Source organism: Trachypithecus francoisi, unplaced genomic scaffold (assembly GCF_009764315.1).
Source record: "Trachypithecus francoisi isolate TF-2019V2 unplaced genomic scaffold, Tfra_2.0 Lachesis_group14, whole genome shotgun sequence".
Lineage (NCBI taxonomy): Eukaryota > Metazoa > Chordata > Mammalia > Primates > Cercopithecidae > Trachypithecus > Trachypithecus francoisi.
Genome location: NW_022681459.1, coordinates 62,394,391 through 62,419,234, shown reverse-complemented (window position 1 = coordinate 62,419,234; position 24,844 = coordinate 62,394,391). Strand labels below are relative to the sequence as shown.

Below are 24,844 nucleotides of genomic sequence, written 5' to 3'. Positions count from 1 at the left end.
GTGGCGTGTGTGGCCAGAGCCAGCTGGTCATCATCACGGAGTGTCAGCATCTACAGCTTTCATCTCCGTGGACATCGCTTACTGGGCTGGCAAATTGCTGGCTCTGAGCAGCATCTGGACCCTGGCTCAGCCAGGGCCGCTGGGCCTCAGCCCTCCCCACCGAGGGTCCCTCTCAGGGTTCCACTCCTCTTTTGGGACGACTTCTTGAGTCAGATGTAATTACAGATGGAAATGGGCCTTCTCCTTTCATCTGGGCTTGAGAGGAGCTGGCAGTTTTGCTAGCTTTCCCAGGCACCAGGCTGGAAGCTGGTGCTTGGGTTATTTATTTATTTTTTTTCATCCTCCTTTTAACCCACATGGAGTCAGAGTCAGGTCCTTGCAGCTCCCCATTGCTGATGGAGAGGGCTCCTGCTTTCGGTCCTCTGCTCTCCCACCTCCCAACCCGTTGGGCCCTCTGCCTGCACAACCTTCTCTGCTCCCTGGCACTGGCTCTCTCTTAGCTTTTAGGTCTCTGCTGAGATGTCGCTGCCTCCTGACCCCACTAGCACCGCTCCCCTAGCCACCCCCTGCTTTCCTGTCATCAGCACACACCAGCTTGGTTTGTTAACTTGGTTTACTGGGCTTTGCCTCCAGAACATGAGCTTCTCAAAGGCAGGGACAGTGCCCTGACTCCCTCACCACTGTCCACCCTGGTAGCATGAGCCCAGCACATCATGTCATTCAAATCTGTGGCAGCCATGCAGGAATGAATGAATGAATGAACGAATGCGGCTGCGGTCACTATGTGGTGTAGTGGGAGAGCAGTTTGGAGTCCAGCTTGGTTCAGTCCCCTGCCTTGCCCTGCCATGTCCTTGCTGGATGGCTCTGAACAAGTCATCCCTCCTCCCAGTTTCCCCAGCCTCAGTCTCTTCATCTGTGAAACGGAGAGGCTAACTTGTGTTGGGCGTCACATCAGGTCTCAACAACGGTGCTTCCCATCTCTGTGATTCAGGCAGGGATGACCTGGCACCACCGTGAGCACACAAGAGACACTGTGGCAGTCCTGGGGAAGCTGTGGCGGGGAGAGAGGGGGCTGGGCCTCCTAGAAGCCTTAGAGGAGAGGTGTGGATGAATTAGTTCATTCACTCGACCCCCTAGTTTTATGGCTAAGGAAACTAAACCCTAGAGTAGTGGGGAGGCGACTCTCCCAGGACCACACAGCCACTTAATGTCCAAACCAAGCCTGGACCCCTCTAACTTCCCCCACTGCCGCCAGCCGTGGCCTCTAGGGTGGCCTGCTTTAAACACGGGTTCTTTGAACAATGCCATTTGCAGGACCTCAGTTAAAAACCAGGAGTAAACAGCTCTGGGAGCAGAGGGAGGCTCTGCGGCTGCTGCGGCAGGGAGCTAGTCTCCCTCTGACCAACCAGCCGCTTTGGGCAGGTCCTCTTACCTCCCTGGGTCTGAATGTCCTCCTCTGAGAGCTGTCGGGTGTGCTGAGAGCCACCACGGGTGCTCTGTGCAGGACTGTGCCTGGCATGCAGCAGGTACATTGTGTCCATCCTCCTTTCATGGGGCACGATGTCCCCAGCCACCCTTGGACCTGAGATGGCCAGTGCTGGGAAGGAGAGAGAGAAGTTCTGCATGAAGGGCAGGAGTCTTGGAGCCAGGCTGCCTGGGTTCAAATCCTGGCCCCACCACTTGTTAGCTCTGGGGCCTCAGGCAAGGGACTGGTGTCCTGTAAACCCGCATCCTTGCCTGCCTGCAGATGGGTTCTTATGAGAGGCTAAGTGAAGTGATGCCTGTAAAATACATAGAACAGTTCCTGGCATGTGGTAAGTGCTCACTAAATGGGTTAGGGTCGTGGGCAAACAGGGAGTTTCTGGCAGTGCCTGTCCTGCTTTCCTGTCTTGCTCTGCATCTTAGCCGTGTGACCTCAGGCTGGCCTCCAAGCCTCAGTTTCCTCATCTGTAAAATGGATATCAGAACACTTCCCTCGTGGTGCACTACAAGCCTCATTTCCAAATTTGTGGAAGGTCAGCCCTGTGGGGTCCCCCAATTCTCACCATCTCAGCAGACCTCTCAGGACCCTGAGGTAGCAGAGTTGAGAGGCCCTCAGGGCCTTGTACACGCAGCAGTGGGGAGACCGAGCTACGGTGAGGACACCGACCTGCCAGGCCACACAGCCAGGGTGGGTGTCCAGAGGGGATCCATAGCTGCCCTCTGATCTGACCGGGTCTCCATTCCCCACCCCAATGCCCCACAGCCAGAGGAGCTGACCAACATCCTGGAGATCTGCAACGTAGTCTTCACCAGCATGTTTGCCCTGGAGATGATCCTGAAGCTGGCTGCATTTGGGCTCTTCGACTACCTGCGTAACCCCTACAACATCTTTGATAGCATCATTGTCATCATCAGGTACTCCTCCACCCTCCCCCCAGGCAGCAGAGTGCTGGAGGGGAGGGGGCGGGATTTAATGCGAAGACCCCAGCCAGTATATAAAGGACTTAGGATGGCAGTGGAAACCCGTTGCACTGAAACAATTATCGAAATAGTCAAACATTTGTGATTTAGCAACATATTTACGCAAAGTTAAATAGCACGATCTAGCAGTGGATCTGTGACTGCTATCATTCCAAGGAAGGGATGGGCATAAATAATATTGGGAAACAGCTGCATCGACTGTCACATGACGTGAAGACATCAGTTACTTTGATTGCCACAATGCCATAGGTACTGCTAATTCTCTGTGGCTTCCTGTTTACATTCATAACCAAAAGACACACTAAATCTCATAAAGAGGACAGTGACATCCACGGAGCTCCTGGATTCTAGCCAGCGATTTCTTGTGGGGGTGGTGGTCCATGGAGTCCAAGTGAAGAGCCCCTGATTAGCTGTGTGGAGCAGCATCCAACATATTTGTCAGATGGATGGATGAACGGAAGCTCTGACTCTCTGTTTTCCCTTCTCCCTCTGTCTTCCTCTCCCTCCGGCCTCCTACTGCTCCCTCCTACCTGCACCCTGGGCCTGCCCTGTGGGGCCACAGCATCTGGGAGATAGTGGGGCAGGCGGATGGTGGGCTGTCGGTGCTGCGGACCTTCCGGCTGCTGCGCGTGCTGAAGCTGGTGCGCTTCATGCCTGCCCTGCGGCGCCAGCTCGTGGTGCTCATGAAGACCATGGATAACGTGGCCACCTTCTGCATGCTGCTCATGCTTTTCATCTTCATCTTCAGGTGAGCCTGCCCTGCTGGGGGCCATACCTCAGGGCCTGCTAGGGCTGTGGGTGGGAGCCTGGGGGATGTGATCCACTGTGCTTCTCTGGACAAAGCCACCTGGACCTGGGTGTGAATGCTGACACTGTCCCTCAGTCCCCTGTGGCTTTCAGCAAGCATGACCCCCTGAGCCTCAGTGTTCACCTCTGTAAAATGGGACCCATGCTGCCCCACCTCCCCCTGCCCCGCATTTTACTGAGTTGACTGGGAATGAAACAAGGTGGGTGGGCAGTTTGCTGCATGTCAGTCTGATGAGCCTCATCCATCCTTTCCCCAGCATCCTTGGGATGCACATTTTTGGCTGCAAGTTCAGCCTCCGCACCGACACTGGAGACACGGTCCCTGACAGGAAGAACTTCGACTCCCTGCTGTGGGCCATCGTCACCGTGTTCCAGGTGAGTGGCTGCTGTGTGTCCATATGTGCTGGGGAAGCGATGAGACAGTAGTCCTTGGAGGGGCGGGACTGACAGCCCCCATGCCTCCCTGGAAAGCCTAGCCCTGGACTAGGGGTACCCCAGGGCTAACTGTGTCTCCCCAACAGATCCTCACCCAGGAGGACTGGAACGTCGTTCTCTACAACGGCATGGCCTCCACCTCCCCCTGGGCCTCCCTCTACTTTGTCGCCCTCATGACCTTCGGCAACTATGTGCTCTTCAACCTGCTGGTGGCCATCCTGGTGGAGGGCTTCCAGGCGGAGGTGACTGTGGTCTTGGCAGAGGAAGCACCCCCACAGGGCCTGCAAAAGACTGGGCAAGGGAGAGGTGGCCTGGATGGGGGAGGGCTGCAATTCAAACTTCTAGCAGGCAACCTGTTCCCAGAGGAGGGGGTTGCTGATGAGGTGGTCAGCTCTTCATCATAGGAAACATGCAAATGGAAACTGCATGTGCCATCCCTGCTGTCCCCCAGGGATGTAGGACTAGGTTTCTCCATCTCTGAGATTCGAAATCCCCCAAGACTAGGGACTCTGGGCCCTGCCCCCTCCGTTCTCTGAGGCTCTCGGGATACTTGCAGTCAGGCAGAGGTAGGGTTGTGGCCTAGGTTCTTGTTAGCATCTCGTTTCCCTTTTCCAACCCTCAGTTTTCCCATCTGTAAGATGGTGGCGGAAACACCCGTAGAAAAATTCAGGAGGGAGCTGGAAAGGGAGGAGCTGGGCTGACCTGCATTTTAACGTGAGGGATGCTCTCCCAGGGTGACGCCAATCGCTCCTACTCGGATGACGACCAGAGCTCATCCAACATGGAGGAGTTTGACAAGCTCCAGGAAGGCCTGGACAGCAGCGGAGGTAAACAGGCCCTCGCTTGTCACCTAGAGGGCCAAGAGCCCTCCCCACAGATCCAGGTGGGCAGAGGGGACAGCGTCTGACTTCCCCTCAAGCCCAGGCTCAGGGACTGCTACTTTTCTATGGTTTGTTGTTTACGTTCATAATTGGAAAAAATGTGGAATCTCAAAAAGAGGTCAGTGACGTCCATGGACTCCTGGGATTCTAGGCACAGGGGTAGCCGCAGCCTACCGCATCCCTCCACACACCAGGGCCCCTTGGTTACAGCCTCAGGGCCTTAGGTCGAGGCCCAGGTTCTGGTCTTGCCTGGCACTACCAGGCATCCTGGAACAAGCATCCCCCAACCCTAGCCCAGTGTCTTTCTCGGTAACCAGGGCGGACAGTCCCTGCCTTGTTTCCCATTGTGGGCATGGGAGTGAGGTGCCAGGCTGGTCCTGAGCACAGAAGGCAAGGGGTCCACACCTACCTAAATAAAGTTGAGAGCCCTACAGGTGGGGCAGAGGGGAGGCACTGTGATGGGGTGCAACCAGGAAGACTTCCTGGTAGAGGAAGCCTCCTCAGAAAAGCTTTCCATTTCTGCTCCTTCCTTGTTTGTTTGTGTCGTGGCTCCCTTGCTCTTGTTCTGTCCTTCTGTCTGCCATCTGTCCCTCCCTCTGTCTCCATCTCACTCCTCCAGATCCCAAACTCTTTCCAATCCCCATGACCCCCAATGGGCACCTGGACCCCAGTCTCCCGCTGGGTGGGCACCTAGGTCCTGCTGGGGCTGCGGGACCTGCCCCCCGACTCTCACTGCAGCCGGACCCTATGCTGGTGGCCCTGGGCTCCCGAAAGAGCAGCGTCATGTCTCTGGGGAGGATGAGCTATGATCAGCGCTCCCTGGTGAGTCCTTGTGGGGAGCTCTGGATGGGCGCTTCCTGCTGGGGTATGTGTGGAGGGGCCCTGAAGAGAGGTACCTGCCAGTCCAGCCTCAGACTCTGGTGCCCAGCCAAAGTCAGGCAGGGGCCATATCTGTTGCATTCCTGGGTGCCCAGTGCCAGAGCGGGACCTGGCAATAAGGAATGAATGAATGGGGTCTGGTGCAGAAAACTGGGTTTTCATCTCAGCAGCAATGTGTAGGGTAAAAAGAGCTGGGCTTTGGGGTCAGGCAGACTACAGCTTGAATCCAGCTTCTGCCACCTCCAAGCTGTGTGACAATGAGCAAATTACTGCCCTTCTCTGAGCCTCAGTTTCCTTACCTGTAAAATGGGAAGATAGCCCTAACTTGCTGTACCTTCCTCAAGGGAAGTGAGGTGGCAGAAGGGGATATAACCTCTAGGTGGACGTTTCCCCATGTCCCCATGGATGTGGATGGAGTGAGGTGGGACAGGGAGAGGAGTTTTAGGGTTCATTCCATCACTTGCTGGCCAGGTGAGTGGCCCTCTTAGAGCTACAGCGGGGGTGCAGGCTGCCTTCGGGCACCTGGTGCCCCACCCGTGGGTGTGCCTGGGGCGCTGACCCGAGCGGAAACTCCTCCCAGTCCAGCTCCCGGAGCTCCTATTACGGGCCGTGGGGCCGCAGCGGGGCCTGGGCCAGCCGCCGCTCCAGCTGGAACAGCCTCAAGCACAAGCCGCCGTCGGCCGAGCATGAGTCCCTGCTCTCCACGGAGCGCGGCGGCGGCGCCCGGGTCTGCGAGGTTGCCGGGGACGAGGGGCTGCCACGGGCCGCACCCCTGCACGCCCCGCACGCCCACCACGTTCATCACGGGCCCCATCTGGCACACCGCCACCGCCACCACCGCCGGACACTGTCCCTCGACACTAGAGACTCGGTGGACCTGCCTGAGCTGGTGCCCACTGTGGGCGCCCACCCCCGGGCCACCTGGAGGGCGGCGGGCCCGGCCCCCGGGCATGAGGACTGCAATGGCAGGATGCCCAGCATCGCCAAGGACGTCTTCACCAAGATGGGGGACCGCCGGGATCGCGGGGAGGATGAGGAGGAGATCGACTACGTGAGTGAGGACGGCGCCCAAGGGGACCTGGTGCAGCGGGATAGGAAAGAAGGGGGTGCGGCCGCAGGAGGCGGGGCCCCAGCGGGCGGGCCCACGGGGGGCGTGGTCGGGGCGTGGCCGGAGCGGCTAGGGCTTCAGGTGCGAAGCAGGAGGGGCGGGGCCAGAACTGCCCACCCCTGAGCTGGGCCGGCTCCTGAGAGAGAAGCCCTCCCTGGCTGACCCCGGGGGGCAGAGAGTTCGGAGGTGACCCTGCGACCCCGGTTGGTGGGATGGCCGCATGGGCGGAGACCGGCAGCCTTGCGCATCGCTAACCCTCGGCGCTCCATCCTCCTTTTGCCAGACCCTGTGCTTCCGCGTCCGCAAGATGATCGACGTCTATAAGCCCGACTGGTGCGAGGTCCGCGAAGACTGGTCTGTCTACCTCTTCTCTCCCGAGAACAGGTGGGCGGGGCCAGGCCTGGGGTGAGGGTTAGAGTAGGGGTGACGTGGGAGGGACGGATCTCTGCCGAGCCAGGCAAGGCCATTGGTGGTGCTCTCCCAGACCACAGCGGACCCTCCTGGCCCAGAGGTGGGGGTCTCCAGGGGAGAGTGCAGCCTCCTGAGGGCTGCTGGGTGAAGATGGATTTGGGGAGAGGGATTGGCTGGAGGAGGTCAGGGAGGAGATAGCCTTGGCTTCCAAGATCCCTGGGGAGCAGGAGTCCCTCTAGGGCTAGGTGAGAACTTTAGGCAAGGTGGATGTTGGTGGCCAGGCTCTCCTGGGCTCTCCTCTAGTCTAGACCATCCCTGTGCTGGGCACCAGGTTGAACCATCCTCAAGTAGCCTGTATGGCTTGCATCTCAGGGGACATCAGAAGGTTTCCTGGGGGATGAGGCCTTTGTGCTGGGCTGTGGAGGCAGGTGGCAATCCAGTAGGCACATCAGGGGCTGTGAAGAGGAGGAGCCTGGTGCAGGGGCAGGGAGCAGCCTGAGGGAAGGCCTGGGGCAGAAGCAGAGGGTACCAGGCAACGTGGTATCCTCCTAAGAGGCTCAGGGATCTGGGCTGAGTAAGCCTTGAGTGCCAGGGCAAGGTGGGTGACCTCATGGTGTGGGTGTGTGGTCAGAGGAGGTGGCGCCAGGTGGGTGCCCTGAGCAGGTGTAGAGTCAGCACCTGCCATGTGGCCAAAAGAGAGGATGGGGTTGCTTCCTTGAGGCCAGCCTGGTCTGCACTTCTGCCTGGGCCCTCTGCCTTCCTTCTGGCCAGGGTGGGAGGCAGCTGACGCTCAGGCGGCCCCCACCCACCCTGCCCAGGTTCCGGGTCCTGTGTCAGACCATTATTGCCCACAAGCTCTTCGACTACGTCGTCCTGGCCTTCATCTTTCTCAACTGCATCACCATCGCCCTGGAGCGGCCTCAAATTGAGGCTGGCAGCACTGTGAGTGGCTGTAGCCTTTGGGCAGGGCAGGGGCCAGGCCAAGGGACAGCTTGCCAGGGCTGAGGGGGGCAGGGAGACCTCCCACCATGGGGGAGGCAGGACAGGGAGTTTGCCCATGGGGAAGGTGGAACAGGGAGTTTGCCTTTGGAGCGGGGAAAGCCTCTGTGAACTGAGAAGTGGCAGCCTCTCTTCTATGCACCTTGGCCAAAGCAGATGCTGGCCAGTGACCAGGCAGCTCTGGGAGCCCCTGGGCCCATGGTATCTCCCGATGCTTTCAGGAACGCATCTTTCTCACCGTGTCCAACTACATCTTTACGGCCATCTTCGTGGGCGAGATGACACTGAAGGTAGCTCCCAGCTTCACTCGGGGCCCCTGACCCTGGGTCAGCCCCTGCCTCAGCTTGTCACTCGCCTGCCATCGGCCTCATTCCACTCGTAGCCCCATAGCTCACCCCTCTGGGTACCAGCCCCTGGGCTGGGCTTCCGCGACCCAGAAGGGGTCAGCCTTGTCCCCATTCACAGGAGTCACAACCCCGCCAGACAGACGGGTACAGGGAACACTGAGTGTGATGGAGGCACCTGCTGGAGGTGTGGGGCGCAGGGGAAGCATCCCGTCTGGGGCGCTTCCCAGGGCCGGCAGTTTTGAATTGGATTTGCCAGAGGCACCGGGAACCTAACGGGGCAGCCTGCTGGGCCCTGCCCCTGCCCCGTCCCCGCCCATCACCCACCCTCAGAGAGCGGCCTGAACCCTCCCCTTCCCTCCAGACCCGCCGCTTGCAGGACCCCGCCCCCTCCCACCCCGCCCCAAGCCGACGTGGCCTCGCCCAGTCCCCTCGCGCAGAGCCCGGCTGGCCCCGCCCACCTACCCGCTCCTCCCTGGGCAGCCTGACCCCAGCCCCACCCCTGTCCCAGGTGGTCTCGCTGGGCCTGTACTTCGGCGAGCAGGCGTACCTGCGCAGCAGCTGGAACGTGCTGGACGGCTTTCTTGTCTTCGTGTCCATCATCGATATCGTGGTGTCCCTGGCCTCGGCCGGGGGAGCCAAAATCCTGGGAGTCCTCCGAGTCTTGCGGCTCCTCCGCACCCTACGTCCCCTGCGGTGAGGAACCCTCCCTGGCGGATGGGGGAAGGTGTCATACATTGTGCAGAGAAGCCACGGGTTGGTCGAATTGGGCCCTCACTCTGCCCTCCCCTCCGGCCCACTCGGTCCTCCAATAGTGAGTGCCAAGCACCCTGAGCTGTTCCCGGGGGAGGGGACTGCAGACCCTGGAGGTGGGGCACGCTGGAAGAGCAGGGCCGAAGCTGGACCCCAGTATTGCTGCCCACTCTGCGTGTCCCTGAGTGGTTCGTTGCCATCTCTGGGCATCAGTCCCTAGACCAGGGTGTGGTGTGGACCCTGAGGAGCTGGGCACAGTGAGGGGTGAGGGCAGGTGCCCTGCTGCTGCTGTAGATCTGAGGCCTGGATGCAGCTTGCCTCCTGCTCTGCCAGTGTCTGGGTTGCCTGGCTGTTTTCTCTGCATTCCTGGTGACTGTCCTCATGCCCCAGGATGTTCAGCCCTGGTGAGCCCTGGGGGCTCATGCCCTGAGATGCTCAGCCCTGGTGACTCTGGGCTGAGTAGTGGCTGCCTCCTGGTCAAGGGATTATGTGTGCCTGGCCTCTCCCTGCCCTCAGTGTCATCAGCCGGGCGCCGGGCCTGAAGCTGGTGGTGGAGACACTCATCTCCTCCCTCAAGCCCATTGGCAACATCGTGCTCATCTGCTGTGCCTTCTTCATCATCTTTGGCATCCTAGGAGTTCAGGTGAGGGGTGCCCAGGCTGGGCAGGGACTGGGCTCTGTGACTGGGGAAGAGGAAGGCTCAGACAGCCAGGGGAGAGACTCCACATTCCAACCTCATGCGCCTTGCCTGCTGTGGGCTCTTCCTCCAGGGAGGGAGACGGGAGACAGACATGGGCCCAGATGACTGAGCATAAGACAGGCTGAGTAAATGCAATCGAGAGGCGAGTTCCTCTCTGACTTGCAACCCTCACTCGTGAGAGCACCAACTTTGCCCCCTTTCCCCAGCTCTTCAAGGGCAAGTTCTACCACTGTCTGGGTGTGGACACCCGCAACATCACCAACCGCTCGGACTGCATGGCCGCCAACTACCGCTGGGTCCATCACAAATACAACTTTGACAACCTGGGCCAGGTGAGCACTGCCCTCCTAGCCCTAATCAGACCCTCCCCTCTCTTGGATGCCAGTGGCTCTGGGAATCACAGACCTGGCTTCAGTCTTGCACTGCCAGGACTGACACTGACTTCTCCTCTCCAAGCCTCAGTTTCCTCTTCTGCAAAATGGGTAAGGGTAGCACTCACCTCTCAGGTGCGACAAGGCTTAGAGAGTCTGTGTGCAGAGTGCCCAGCAAACACCTGCACTTAGTAGGTGCTTTGTGAACATTGGTTCTTGGCTCCTACCCCCAACCCAGGGGCCCCTGACAGGAATTTGAGAATCAAGCAGTCCTGGAGGTGAATCCAGCTCTGCCACTTTCTGTAGGTGTGGCCTCCCTGAGCCTCAGTTTCCTCATCTATGAAATGGGAATGTTATAGCCTGCCAGGCAGGCTGCGGTCCAGATGAAAGGGTATCAAGCCCTTGGCCCGGGGTGGTTCCCTCTCCTGTCACCCACCCACTGCTGTCTGCTCTGCCTGGTGTCTGCTTTTCCCTTGATTTCCTCTCCTGGGGGTCTGCCAGGCGTGACCCATCTGGGCAGTGCCCCAGGTGAGAGCCCTTGGCTGGCTGCCTCTCCTTCCCTGCTCTTATTTCTCCAGGGCCTGCCCAGGAGGCCAGGTATGTCTACTCGCAGACATGCCTTGCCCCAGGGCACACAGGAAGGAGCAGGCTCCAGGCTGTCGTCCCCCGCTGGCTGATGGGCAGTCTCCAGCTAGATCCCACTGGAGGGCTTGCCCCCCAGTGGCACCTCGGAGGGGAGCCACAAGGCCTTGGGGGGCAGTGAGTGCCCAGGGAAAGGGTGTCAGGAACCGTGACAGTCACTACCCCTGCCCTTCTGGGGAAAAGATGTCTTAGAAAGTTGAGGGGGATCTCACCTGGGGCCTTTTGTGCCCATGCTCCTGACCCCCTTTACCTATGGGCCCTGCCCCAGTGCCAGCCCTGCCCCTTTGGAGCATTTCTGGGTCTACCTGGCATCAGGCTCTTCTGGAGTCCCTCATGGGGTGTTCTCAGCACTTGGAGCCACCTGGAGGGTTCCAGCCCGGCCTGTAGCCTCTGACTCCTTAGTGGCCCTTACCAGCTGTGTGCCCTCAGACAAGTGCCAGACCCTCTGTTCCAGTGTCCTCATCTGTCAACGGGGACAGTGATGGCAGGTCCTTGGAATGCAGGAGCCTCCTGTGCCCTTGGCAGGGAGGCTTCCTCTACCCTCCCTGCTCCTGAGTCTGAACACTTTCTGGACACCTTCGGCACCGTTCCCACCTGGAAAGAGAAGAGGAGGGGTCTGTGATCTGGATGGTGGGAAGGAGGGGCCAGTGCGGGGCCAGAGACTCATCCCAGACCCGCATGTCCTGGCCCACAGTGGCAGGAGCACAGAGCGGGGTGTGACCACCTCTGCCCTGGGGAGAGGGCTTCCTGAGTAGGACATGTGTCCTCCGGGCAGTTTCTGGTGAAATGGGACCTTTTGTGAACCTACTAACTACTGGTGCAAGGATGGCACAGGAGGCTGTGCTCAAGTTCAGTTCAGAAAACCTTTACTGAGCACCTGCTGTATGCAAGGTTCTGTGCTGGGTGTCGGCGCTGCAGAACCAGATGTGACCTCACTGAAGGGACATGAGGATGCTGATCTGCCATCTCTGTGGGAGCCTTGGGTGGCTGTGTTCTGGGGACCACCTCCTTTTCAAAATTTTACAAACCAGGGAGAGGAATGATTGCCATTTTACCGATGAGGAAATGGGCCCAGAGACATCGAGGAACTTGCCCCAAATCACATAGCCAGTGAGTGGCACGGCCTGGGCTCTGACCCAGGGTCCCTGACTCCTCTCATGAGCTGCTGTTTTCAGATGCTAGGGCAAGCGTGTCTTACCCCCTGGAGTGAGGATGGCAGGGACCATCTGGTTGAGCCTCAGTTGGCCCTCCCAGCACACCTGCCAGAAAGGTATTTGTTAGCTCCATTCTGTGGGTGAGGGGACAGGAGTTTGTGAATTTTTTTTTTTTTTTTTTGAGACGGAGTCTCGCTCTGTCACCCAGGCTGGAGTGTAGTGGCCGGATCCTGGCTCACTGCAAGCTCCGCCTCCCGGGTTCACGCCATTCTCCTGCCTCAGCCTCCCGAGTAGCTGGGACTACAGGCGCCGCCACCTCGCCCGGCTAGGTTTTTTTTTTTTTTGTATTTTTTAGTAGAGACGGGGTTTCACCGTGTTAGCCAGGATGGTCTCGATCTCCTGACCTTGTGATCCGCCTGTCTCGGCCTCCCAAAGTGCTGGGATTACAGGCTTGAGCCACCGCGCCCGGCCTTTCGTGAATTTTTTTTGCTCAAGATCACACAGCTGGATGATTTCAGAGCTGAGACCAAAAGCCAGGACTGTGGGTCCAGCACTTTTTCTTCTGTAACAGCAACTACAAGAGTATGTTGCAGGCACATAGTAGGTCCTTAGGAAAGGTTTGTTGGATGAGGGCACAGCTCTGTCACATGGAGAAGACCTGTTTGTCCCTCTGTCTCCCAGGGGCAGAAGAATAGAGAGCTGAGGAAGGGTGGCTGCAGCTGGCATCACTCACACTCCTCACTCCTGCATTCCCCCTCCCCATGTCTCCCAGGCTCTGATGTCCCTCTTTGTCCTGGCATCCAAGGATGGTTGGGTGAACATCATGTACAATGGACTGGATGCTGTCGCTGTGGACCAGCAGGTGGGTGTAGCTGGGACCAGGTCAAGCCTTGATGCAGGGAGGGACATGGTATCCTTGAGGCCCAGTGGTTTGAATTTGAAACTGGTGCCAGCAAGACCCACAGCCCCAGTGTCTCCCCACTGTCAGCACAGCCCACCCCTGACATCTTGGCCTGAATCTTCACCATTAGAGCCACTCCTTAAATCATTGTTACATTTGCTTTGGCAAATCCCCCCTGCTCTGTGTGGAGAGGCATCTGAGCTGCTCCTGCCTGAATGGCCGCAGAGCCTGGTGGGTAGAGAACCAAGTGCAGGCAGAGAAGAGGGGCTGAGCCAGCTGGCAGAGGAACAGAGAGGGTGAGAGTGTGATGTGTTTAGGGAATTGGGAGTTGGGGGCTAGGAGCAGAAAATGAGAAGCAGGAGATGGGGAGAGGAGGCAGGTAGGGCTAGGTGGTCTGCAAGACCCCGAGTGTGCAATGACAAGGGGCAAAAGTTTATTCTGAGGGCAGAGAGAGCCAGTGAGGGGCTAACAGCAAGAGTGGTGTCCCTGCTTGTCAGGTCTGCTTGTCAGTGCAGCCTCCTGAGGCTGCTGAGTGAAGATGGATTTGGGAGAGGGATTGGGTGGAGGAAGTCAGGGAAGAGACTCAGTCTTGGCTTCTGAGACCCCTGGGGAGCAGGGGTCCCTCTGGGTCTAGGTGGAGACTTTAGGCAAGATGTGTGGCTGACCAAGATTGGCTGTGTTCAGACTGAGGGGGTCACTGGGAGAAGAAACAGAAAGATTCTCTAGCTCAAGACAGGGCCCACTCAGTGGTGGAGGCAGGGCTGTGTGCAACTCCCAGGCTGGTAATGGACCCCTGGCTCTTGGCTTCATGGGTCCCACCCAGTAAGACTCTGGAGCTGGATGTGGGGGTGGCAGTATTGGGTGGGAGGAATAAGAATGCTTGGCTGCATCTTCCTCTACCTCCTTGTCTGCTCTGTGTCCTCACCCCCACCAATGCACGCATGCACATGCATACACGGATTCCACCAAGGAATCTGTGCATCCAAGTTTTCCTCTCTGCTGGCCACCTTGTTTTCTGCCTTATTTCTGGATGGGTGAAAAAGTGGATGGATGGAGGTGTCGATGGAGGGGTGGCTGGCTGGCTGGGTGGGAGAATGGGTGGGTGGTGAATAGGTAGGTGGGTGGGTGGGTGGATGGATGGATGGATGGATACATGGGTGAGTGGATGGGTAGGTGAATGGATGGGCGAATGGGTGGGTGAGTGGATGGGTGGATGGATGGATGGGTGGGTCGATGGGTCGATGGGTGGATGGGTGAGTGAGTGGATGAATGGGTGAGTGGATGGGTGGATGGATGGATGGGTGGGTGAATGGATGAATGAATGGGTGGATGGGTAGATGGATGGATGGGTGGATGGATGGGTGGGTGGATGGATGGATGGGTGAGTGAGTGAATGAATGGGTGAGTGGATGGGTGGGTTGGTGGATGGATGGATAGATGGATGGATGAGTGGGTGGATGGATGGGTGGATGCATGGATGGATGGGTGGGTGGATGAATGGGTGGATGGGTGGGTGGGTGGATGGGTGGGTAGATGGATGGATGGGTAGATGGCTGGCTGGCTGGCTGGCTGGTTGGCTGGTGGGTGGATGGATGGGTGGATGCATGGATGGGTGACTGGATGGATGGGTGGGTGGGTGGATGGATGGGTGGATGGATGGATGGGTGTATGGATGGATGGGTAGATAGATGAATGGCTGGCTGGCTGGTTGGCTGGTGGGTGGATGCATGGATGGGTGAATGGATGGATGGGTGGGTGGATGGGTGGGTGGGTAGATGGATGGGTGGATGGATGGATGGGTAGATAGATGAATGGGTGGCTGGCTGACTGGTGGGTAGATGGATGGTGGATGCATGGATGGGTGACTGGATGGATGGGTGGGTGGGTGGATGGATGGGTGGATGGATGGATGGGTGTATGGATGGATGGGTAGATAGATGAATGGCTGGCTGGCTGGTTGGCTGGTGGGTGGATGCATGGATGGGTGAATGGATGGATGGGTGGGTGGATGGGTGGGTGGGTAGATGGATGGGTGGATGGATGGATGGGTAGATAGATGAATGGGTGGCTGGCTGACTGGTGGGTAGATGGATGGGTGGATGCATGGATGGGCGAGTGGGTGGATGGATGGGTGGATGGGTGGGTGGATGGATGGATGAGTGGATGGGTGGTGGATGGATGGGTGAGTGAGTGGAAGGAAAGGTGGATGGATGGATGCATGCATGCATAGGTGAATGAATGGATAGGTGAATGAGAGGAAGAAGACAGACGTTTCCAGGAGGCAGCCGCTAAGCAGGGAGGGAGAGGTGGCTTTCTTGGCTGAGGACTATATTGTGTCATGCTCAGGGTATTTACTTCTTACCTGCTGCCTCATTTAGACCTCACAGCTGCCTTCCTGGAGGCAGGCTCAACACATCCCCACTCCTTGCAGGCTCAGCCAGGTTGGGCACTTCCCCATGGCCCTGTAGGGCCTGATCAGCCTCCTCAGCCCTCTCTGACTCCCCTGCAGCCTGTGACCAACCACAACCCCTGGATGCTGCTGTACTTCATCTCCTTCCTGCTCATCGTCAGCTTCTTCGTGCTCAACATGTTTGTGGGTGTCGTGGTGGAGAACTTCCACAAGTGCCGGCAGCACCAGGAGGCTGAAGAGGCGCGGCGGCGGGAAGAGAAGCGGCTGCGGCGCCTGGAGAAGAAGCGCCGGAGTGAGTGGGGGTGCCTGTGGAGGGTGTGGGCCACCCAGCTCTAGGCCCCTCTGCCTGGACCTGACCCCAGCCTCCTGAGCCTTTGGAGCTGGAAGGGAACAAATGATACAGACCCTGTGTCCAGGGCTCAGTCACTTCTCCCAGCATCTTCCTGTCCAGGGGATCTGAGCTCCATCAGTGTCCAATGGCTGACACCACTGCCAACCTGAGTGAGGCTGTTGGGGGTTCAGTCCAGGCATAGGGCAAAGGCAGAGCCTGGGCGCCCTGGGCCATGGGAAACCTGCCCTCCCTGCAGGCAGGCCCAGAGCTCCTGCCACAAGCTCATTTGGTAGATGGAGAGAACGAATGTCCTGCCTTCTTTGTCACCCTTCCCCACAGTTTCTGTCATGGTGCTTTGGCTGGGTGGAGATCTAACACTGATTCCAGGGCCTGGGGTGGATCAACATCTTCCTCCTTGCCCCCTCCCTTTCCTCCACCTTTCTGTCCTTTGTGCTCTGTACCCTTTCCCTTGACCCCAACCCTCTGTGGTCTGTGCCACTCCCCCTGCACCACCTGCAGAGGCCCAGCGGCTGCCCTACTATGCCACCTATTGTCACACCCGACTGCTCATCCACTCCATGTGCACCAGCCACTACCTGGACATCTTCATCACCTTCATCATCTGCCTCAACGTGGTCACCATGTCCCTGGAGCACTACAATCAGCCCACGGTGAGCCCTGGTCTGTCTCCCAGCCCAAAGTTACAAGGTGAGGGTGGGGTCTCAGCAGGACCCCACCCCAGGGATAGGGTAGGGAAGGGGTTAGCTGATAGCAGGATGTGAGCAGCCTCTCCATGCTGGGATCTATGCTGGGCACTGCAACGGGAGGAGGTGCCGGACAAGCTTGCCCTCAGGAAGCTCAGGGTCTGGAAGGGAAGGGTCAGAGGGAAGGTGGGTCAGGGAGGCAACATTTGATCTGTGGTTTGCACATGGGGTGGCAATGACTGTGGTGTGTTAAATATTGACTCTTTGCAAGCCACACTACATGTATGAAGTCTTTAATCTTCACAGCAATCCTAAGGCTGGCAGGGGGAATCCTTTGTCCAGATTTTATAGGTGAGGAACCTGAGGCTTAGAGAGCTTAAATATGCTGCCAAAATTACTCAGCCATAGGTAGTGGAACCAGGTCTGGAACTTAGATTTGCATTCAAAGCCTACCATGTAGCCTCCATTACTACCTGGGCATATGGAGACTATGCAAAGGGTGGAAGGACCATTTCAGGCAAACACTGATGGTGGATGAGGATGACCATTTCCCAGCTTGTTGCAGACCGGGTATGTGAGGGACATGTGAGAAGCAAGTGCATTCTAAAAACCCTGATGGAGTTGGAGGGGAAGAAGAGGGAAGCAGAGCTTCCAGGTGTGGAATTAATACCTTGTTTCAAATCACGAGAGAGGAATATTATGAATGCAGGAAAAAGAAAGATAACCATTGGCAAAATGAAACAATAATTATAGAACTTCCAAATTAACAGGAAAAAATGGAAGACTAATGGTTTACATTTACCAAGTATTGTTCTGTGTCCAGCACTGAATTATTAGCTCATTTAATTTTCATAGCAGCTTTCTAAGATGAAATGACTTGCTCAAGATCATATGGTGAATTTGGATTTGGAGTGAGCACTAAGCCAGGATTCAAATGTAGGCAGTCTGGCTCGGTAGCTCTTCATTAATACCCTGTATTGCCTCCAAAGGTACCAACTAGACCAGATACACACAAATAGGAAAAAGGAAACAGAAGGAATAACAACATAAAATAAATAGCACACATTAAGATGGAAAGAATAAAAGCAGCATATAAATAATTACACTAAAAGTAAATGGACTAGATTCTCTCCTTAAAAGGCACAGACTTTCTGAGTGGAGGAAGGTTCTGGAGCTGGTCATGTGCCCTGGATCATGCTTCTCTTTGTTCCCCCATAGTCCCTGGAGACAGCCCTCAAGTACTGCAACTATATGTTCACCACTGTGTTTGTGCTGGAGGCTGTGCTGAAGCTGGTGGCATTTGGTCTGAGGCGCTTCTTCAAGGACCGGTGAGTGGCCAGGCTGGGTTAGGGCAGTAATAGGGTAGACTGCAGGATGAGGAAGCAGTCCTGACCCTTAGGGAAGTCTGGAGCAGCCTGAAGAGGGGAACCAGTAAGCATCTAGGCACTGATGGACAGGCGTCCCAGCTGCTGCTTATAGCTCTGAACAGGAAATGATTATAGTATCATCTGATGGGTGCAAACCTTCTCGGTTCATCTTTGGTAGGTTGTTTCTACCCTATAGGCAGAGCAGGGTCTGCCTCATGCTAATACTCCTTTTTGAAGGGAATAGTGAGGCTCAAAGAAGTTGGTGGATTAGCCTAAGGCCAGACAGAGGGAGCAGCCAGCTCAAGGTTAGGCCTGGAAGTCACAGTCCATGCCTCCTCTCCTGCAGGAGGCCGGAGATGTTTATCCTGATCAGCCCCTTGCTTGAGGAAGTGATGGCTATGGGGAGCAGAGACGGGCCTGGACCCAGTGGCGTTAGGGGGCGCTAGTAAGGGAGGGCAGCCACACAGCCCAATGGGCCACAATAGAAGGTTGAGGACTTGGGAGGCTCCCCTACTAAGATGTGTCTGAACCAGAGGGATCCTCCTCATGCCCACTCCTACCCTCCCATGCACGACTGAGCAGATGGAACCAGCTGGACCTAGCCATTGTGCTACTGTCAGTCATGGGCATCACACTGGAGGAGATAGAGATTAATGCGGCCCTGCCCATCAACCCCACCATCATCCGCATCATGAGGGTTCTGCGCATCGCCCGAGGTGAGGGGCAAGGGGTGGGACAGGGAACGGGGGCAAGCAGGGGCAGGATGAGACTCCTCATTGCCTGATGAGAGTGTACAGGAGTGGGGTGGGGAGAGGTGGGGGCAGGAGTTTGTGGGCATGGTGGGCTCCTTGCTGAGCAGGGGTGAGCAGGAGCCAGGAGGCACACAGCCAACACACACACATGCACCCTCTGTGTGCACACACTTCCCCCAGCACACAGACAGCTTGGCACAGCACACATGGAGACACACTCCCACTTCCTTATAATGTCATGACCCATGGGGTCCAGTCTCAGAGTGTGATGCAAGGAACCCAGTCCAACTGGGAAGATGTGAAACACCTCCAGCTCCTCACTGGCGTTTCTCAAACACAGTGACTGGGATTGACGGTCTTCAGAGACCCTTCTCCCTCCCCTCAAGGTAGTTCCCACACTTCTTTTAAAAGCCTCCTGCCTCAGGGCGAGCCCAGGTGCCTCTTGCTCTTCTGCCTGCCAGAAACTCAGCGAGTGATGCCAGAGTCCGCTTTATCGAGAGGGGAAGGGAAGAGATGTGGCCACTCACGCTGGTCCTTTGTGCCTGTGACAGTTCATGGCACACTCATTCACACACTTTGTAGACCTCAGTTCCCATGAGAATGCCCCTTCCTCGGGGGCTGTTTTGCAGTGACACCCACGCCTTGTGTCCACATGTTTTTGTGCATGCCCCACTCACCCTGTGGCTGCACCCACATTCTTGTCATGTGGCGTCTGAGAGCCGGACTCTGCTTGCACATGCCTTCATGTGCTTTTCTACCGAGTTTATGCATGTGCACACACGTGTGCACACACACGTCCCCACCGGCCCGGGGCTGAGTGGGCGGGGCTGGGTCTCGCCCACAGTGCTGAAGCTGTTGAAGATGGCCACAGGGATGCGGGCCCTGCTGGACACGGTGGTGCAAGCTTTGCCCCAGGTAAGAGCCACTCTTTCTGGCAGCCCTCCTAGGGGTCATTGGTGTCAGGCTGGGCCCTGGGGCATGAAGGCCCTGATATTCCTTCTCATATCTGCCAGAGTCAGGGCAGATGCTGTCTCTGGGGATGCATTTCAAGCCAAGGGCTGACAGGTAGAAAGGGTCCCTTTCTGCCTGTTTCTTCCGGCTTCACCACATGGCTGCCAGTGACACTCTGTGTCCAGCCCTGCGCACGCACTCAGGATCCACATCGTGCCCTTGGTTGCCCCCAGGCTGGTGGAGGGAGATGGATACTTCAGGGAGATGTGGGGAGGGACCTCCAGCATGCTCCAGAGAGAGGAGACTGCCAGACACTCCCTGGGGAGATAGGGAAGGCAGCCTAGGAAAGGGGACCTTTGAGCTTGACTTCCAAGGGTGGCTTGGCAGAAGAAGATGGCAGTGTGGATGGGGAAGTTCCGAGATGGCATTCCAGGAGGGGCAGCATGAGACACTGACCCAGGTGGGGATCTTAGAAGTTAGGGAAGTTGCTTTACCCCCACCCTGTGGTTAGTGAAAAGGGAGATGTGATCAGGGCCACAGAGGGCATCTTTTTTATCCTCCTGGGAATTTTGCAATCCCAGTCCTTCCCTCCCTTGCTGTCTTGACTGCCTGAGGCTCTTCTTCCCCTTCCCCTAAGGGTGGCCTCTCCTGTGAGCTGACCCTCAGGCACATTTATTTATTCATTGTGATTCATCGAGTCATCAGGAACTTTAGACACCTTAAAATACAAGGCACAGATACTGCACAGTAAAAATGAGGATACAAGATTAACGGCGCAGGGAAGGTGGAAGCAGAGCTAACTCTTTTGGGGAGTGAAGCTAAGGACATGGGTGAGTTCTGTTCCTGAGTTAGGTGCGAGCTTCCCAGCAGCCTCGGTATAAAGGGAAAGTGGCATGGTCTGGATGGAAAGCAAGGGCATTCATTCAGAGACGTGGTTTTTCCTAACACTAAATTTCTTCAGGGGACTTTGTCCCATGGGAGATGGGAGTGATGCTGGGTGGCAGGCTGTGCAGACAAGAAGTAGATTGGAGCCCCCACTTGGGCCATAATGCCTGAGAGCAAAGTCTGGGCCCTGGGCATGCAACTTAGCTTTTCGTGCCTCAGTTTCCTTGCCTGTGAAATGAGGATGGTGGTGAAGCATCGCTCCCTCAAGTGCTTATTTCAAAGGGCAGCGGTGAAGTTTCAGATGCTTAAAGCGTATGAAGCACTTCAGAAGCCTGGTTCATGGGAAGTGCCTTGTAAGAGGCTGCTAGGGATGGGGATGGCAGGTGTGTGGCTTGGCCTCCCTGGCCTCCTTGCTCCCACTCCCCTTCCTCATGCTCTGAGCCCTGGGCAGTCCTATCATGACTCCCAAATCCAGTGCGGAGCTGGCATGGGGCTCAGCACATGGAGATGTTCAGGACATCCCAGCCTCCAGCAGGAGACCCATGGTAGTCATTACAAGTGCATCAGCACTTTAGAAGAAGCATGTGCCGAGTGCCGCTGGCCGTGAAATGGTGCTGACCCCTCAAAATCCATTTGCTGTTGCTCATGCTGTTGCATGGACATTGCCCATTTCCTCGATTCTATGTAAAGTACTCGGAAAATGAAGCTTCAGCCTCTCCCCACCAGGCTCTGCCCCAAGAAGAGGGAGGAGGCATCAGAGAAGGCTTCTCAGGGGAGGTGACCCATGGACTGGGCTCTGAGGGGTGGGGAGGAGGCATTTCCCAAGCAAAGACAGAGGGTCCTCCCTGCAGAGGGAAAATAATATGCCAGGGCACTATGGGGCTGTTTTCTGTGTGGCTGGAGTGTGTGGGGTTGGAAGATCAGGCTGGAAGGGGGTCCCTGGGGGCCGGGTCACAACACACCTTCAATGCCAGGGAAGCAAAATCAGACTTTATCTTGCAGGCAGTGGGTGCCACAGGAGGGTTCTAGACAAGGGAGGTTGCAGCCAGAGCTGCTTTTGAGAAGGTGGCTCTGGCGGTTGGGAGGAGAGTGGATTGGAGGAAGACGCTGGAGGCAGGGAAGCTGGTGAGGAGGCTGCCGCAACCCTACCGGCTCTGAGATGCTGTCAGTGAGGAGGGGACAGATGGAAAAGCTGAAGGCAATCCTGGTTAAGAGACGCTGCCAGCCCCGGCCTGCGCAGGGCACAAAGCTGAATTCCTAGGGCCTCGACCACGCCAGATCCTTCTTAGCAGTTAAGGCCTTACAATTTGCCTCATAGGCGCTCAGTAAGTGCTTGTTTTATTAATGAAGGGAACATCATTTAATTAGACACTAGCAGTACAGAACGGCTGGCCAGGAAACCCTTCTTTGGAGTGGAGAGGAGAAACTTGAGGAGTGGTGATTAACGGGGTTTACTTCTCAGCAGTTAATGTGAACGTCTTCTGATTCTCTTCACGCAGGCCTTCTGAGGGTTCTAAGAGAGATTTCAGTTCTAGGGCGAGAATGTGTTTGACCTTATCTTATCCATAGCATGAGTTAAAGGTGGTCTCCAGTGCATGGACAGATTTGAACTAGGTCTGGAATCTGGGACGCTTTCTCCCACAGGAGCTGTGGGACGGGGGTGGCTGGGTTTGCAGAGCCTTCTGGGGTCCATGGGCCTGCGTGATTCCTGCCTTCCCTCCTCTCTATGGCCAGGCCTCGTGCTGGCCCGAGGAGGCAAATCTGATCTCATGCAGCTGTGTTCCTGTTCGTGAAGATTTCCCAGACCAGCAGATGACAGTGACAGGGACAAGTGCATTTCGGTGGTTTCGTAGAGGAGCTAATGTTAGTGTTGACACCTCCTGCCTTCTCCCTTCCCTTCATTCATCCATCCTTTCAACCTTGGTAGCCACACAAGGTGTGTAGCACAGGTTGTGTGCACAGATCCTGGGGCCAGCCTGCTGGGTCTGGACCCCTGTCCTACCAGTTACTAGATGTGCACCTCTGGACAAGTGATGTCGCCTCTCAGTCTGTCTCTTTCTTCATCTGAAGAATGGGGATAAAAGATAATTCATGGATTATTGTGAGGAGGAAGTGAGCTCATTAACCTCAAGTGCTGGAAATGGGGCGGCTTGTGGTAAAGGCGGCACAAGTGTTTTCTTGTTATTCTGAGCCCTGTGCTGGAACCAGCCCGCTCTCCAGGTCCTGTGGGGTGGCAGACGTGGACACACAGCCTGGGGGAACGTTACAGCTGCTCTGACCCTCAGGCTGCCCACCCCCACCGCCCCAGCCTCCACCCTTCCCAGGCCTGGTGTGCCCCCACCTGTTCCCCAGTCCCAGCCGGCCTCACCTGTCTTCCCGCAGGTGGGCAACCTGGGCCTCCTCTTCATGCTGCTCTTCTTCATCTATGCTGCCCTTGGGGTGGAGCTCTTTGGGAAGCTGGGTGAGTGACTCCCAGCACAGGCCCGTGGTGGGGTGCAGCGGGGCTGCAGGATGACTTGGTGGAGCAGGGACCCCCAGCCCATCACATCAGGGTCTTTGTTTTGAGGAGATGCCTACAGCAGGGCCCCCAGCTGTCTGGTCTCCCAGGGAACCTGCCCTCCCTACCGCTGTAGTTGTTGCCTGTCTTGTGTTGGTGCCTGCCTTGAGCCAGCACCGCCCCAGCAAGTGGAGAGTCCAGGGTGGGGGCAGAGGGCAACAGAGCACTGGCCGAGCTCTGCCCTGCACCGGGATGGCTCTGGAAAGCAGGGTCCCCTGACAGGCTGGCCCTCACCCCATTTCATCCTCTTTCTCAGAAACCCATTCTTCGGTGGGGGGCAGAACTAGACTCACCCAAACCTGAGCCCCAGCTCACGCGCCAGCTCCCCGAGCCTCAGTTTATCTGTGGGCTGGGCACAGTCTGCACGCCCCTCCTAGAGTGTGATGAGGGTTCTGAGGCAAGGTGGGAGGCACCGGGTCAGGGTGAGCCCCGCAGGTGCTTTGCCATTGGGCAGGGCTGACCTCCTCCCCGCTTCCAGTCTGCAACGATGAGAACCCATGCGAGGGCATGAGCCGGCATGCCACCTTCGAGAACTTCGGCATGGCCTTCCTCACGCTCTTCCAGGTCTCCACGGGTGACAACTGGAACGGGATCATGAAGGTACTCCCGGGTGGGCTGGGGTGGAGAAATCAGCCAGATGCTGGGACAGTGAGGATGCTCGTCCTGCTGCTCAGCGCTCTGCCCATCCAGGGCCCCACCGCACAAGGGAGGGGCATGCAGGGCACGGAGGAGTGGAGGGGCCTGCCCAGGACCAGCACAGTGGGGAGAGCTGAGCCATAACAGGCCCCTTGTCTACCACTGTCCCATCCCCCAGTATTGCCTGGGATCGGGGCTCAGATTCTAGGGGAGACAACTCCACCCGGTTCCAGGGGGTACCTGGGGCCCAGGCAGGCCCGAAGGCCAGGGCCAGGCCCCCTAGTGACTGTCGCACCAACCAGGTCAACTGGCAGAGGCTCCCTAGCCTGGGCTGCAACCTGGGCTGGGCTGGGAAGGGCAGGGAGGGGCTCCCGGAGGACAGGGGTGAGGCCTCGGTTCCGGGGCCCTAAGGTGGAGAGGGCAGTGATAGGCCTGTTCTGCCTCTCACCCCCATCCTGCAGAGCCCCCAGTCGCCCCAGCAAGGGGGCAGGAAGCCAGGGGGCTAGGAGAGGTGGCCACTCTCCTCGGCCCAGGGCAGGAAGGTGGTGGAGTCTTCTTGAGCTTTGTGGTTGGGGTTGAGCTGAAAAACCAGAAAAGAAGGACAGGGAGGCCCTGGTCCCGAATGCACCTACTCCCCAGGGGCCCCTGAAGGAAGCCCCAGATGCCCCTTCTCAGGCCTGACTGTGTCCCAGGGAAGCAGGCCAGCTGTGGGGAGGGTGACGTGGGCGGGAGCAAGAGAGTAGGAGAGGGCGCTGGGCCATCGTCTGTCCATGCGGGGACTTAGCTGAAGCTGAGGCAGGCAGATGCCACCACAAGGCAGAGTGGGGCAGGGCAGCCAGGGGCCATCTCGGGGGTTGAATCTCGGTCTTGCTGCCTCCGCGCGTGGCCCTGGGCTGGCCTCTGCCTCCAGCAGCCTCTGGGATGTCCTCATCCTCATCCTCGTCCTCTCCGCCCTCCCCACCACGCAGGACACGCTGCGGGACTGCACCCATGATGAGCGCAGCTGCCTGAGCAGCCTGCAGTTTGTGTCGCCACTGTACTTCGTGAGCTTCGTGCTCACCGCGCAGTTCGTGCTCATCAACGTGGTGGTGGCTGTGCTCATGAAGCACCTGGACGATAGCAATAAGGAGGCGCAGGAGGACGCCGAGATGGATGCCGAGCTCGAGCTGGAGATGGCCCATGGCCTGGGCCCTGGCCTGAGGCTGCCTGCCGGCTCCCCGGGCGCCCCTGGCCGAGGACCGGGAGGGGCGGGCGGCGGGGGCGACGCCGAGGGCGGCTTGTGCCGGCGCTGCTACTCGCCTGCCCAGGTGGGCAGGGGCTGGAGCGGCGCGAGGGTCGCCAGAGGGGGGCCACTGCAGGGCTAGATGGGCAGTGGGGCCAGGGAGGCCTTGCACAGAGACCTC

The 24,844-nt window shown here is 57.6% G+C and overlaps 1 protein-coding gene across 3 annotated transcripts in view; it reads left to right on the top strand.

Moving 5' to 3' along the window:
• CACNA1I (calcium voltage-gated channel subunit alpha1 I) overlaps positions 1–24,844 on the top strand; it is a 134,972-nt gene that overhangs the window by 99,982 nt on the left and 10,146 nt on the right. For all 3 annotated transcript variants that reach the window (XM_033233891.1, XM_033233890.1, XM_033233892.1), the window contains 22 exons: positions 2,246–2,397; positions 3,026–3,211; positions 3,528–3,645; positions 3,792–3,947; positions 4,439–4,532; positions 5,206–5,408; positions 6,046–6,516; positions 6,857–6,957; positions 7,803–7,926; positions 8,205–8,273; positions 8,839–9,023; positions 9,597–9,723; positions 9,987–10,112; positions 12,720–12,809; positions 15,358–15,550; positions 16,109–16,260; positions 17,512–17,621; positions 18,243–18,376; positions 19,257–19,327; positions 22,631–22,709; positions 23,284–23,405; positions 24,410–24,748. In XM_033233891.1, the coding sequence (XP_033089782.1) occupies positions 2,246–2,397; positions 3,026–3,211; positions 3,528–3,645; positions 3,792–3,947; positions 4,439–4,532; positions 5,206–5,408; positions 6,046–6,516; positions 6,857–6,957; positions 7,803–7,926; positions 8,205–8,273; positions 8,839–9,023; positions 9,597–9,723; positions 9,987–10,112; positions 12,720–12,809; positions 15,358–15,550; positions 16,109–16,260; positions 17,512–17,621; positions 18,243–18,376; positions 19,257–19,327; positions 22,631–22,709; positions 23,284–23,405; positions 24,410–24,748 (3,402 nt within the window). The remainder of the gene's footprint in view (positions 1–2,245; positions 2,398–3,025; positions 3,212–3,527; positions 3,646–3,791; positions 3,948–4,438; positions 4,533–5,205; positions 5,409–6,045; positions 6,517–6,856; positions 6,958–7,802; positions 7,927–8,204; positions 8,274–8,838; positions 9,024–9,596; positions 9,724–9,986; positions 10,113–12,719; positions 12,810–15,357; positions 15,551–16,108; positions 16,261–17,511; positions 17,622–18,242; positions 18,377–19,256; positions 19,328–22,630; positions 22,710–23,283; positions 23,406–24,409; positions 24,749–24,844) is intronic.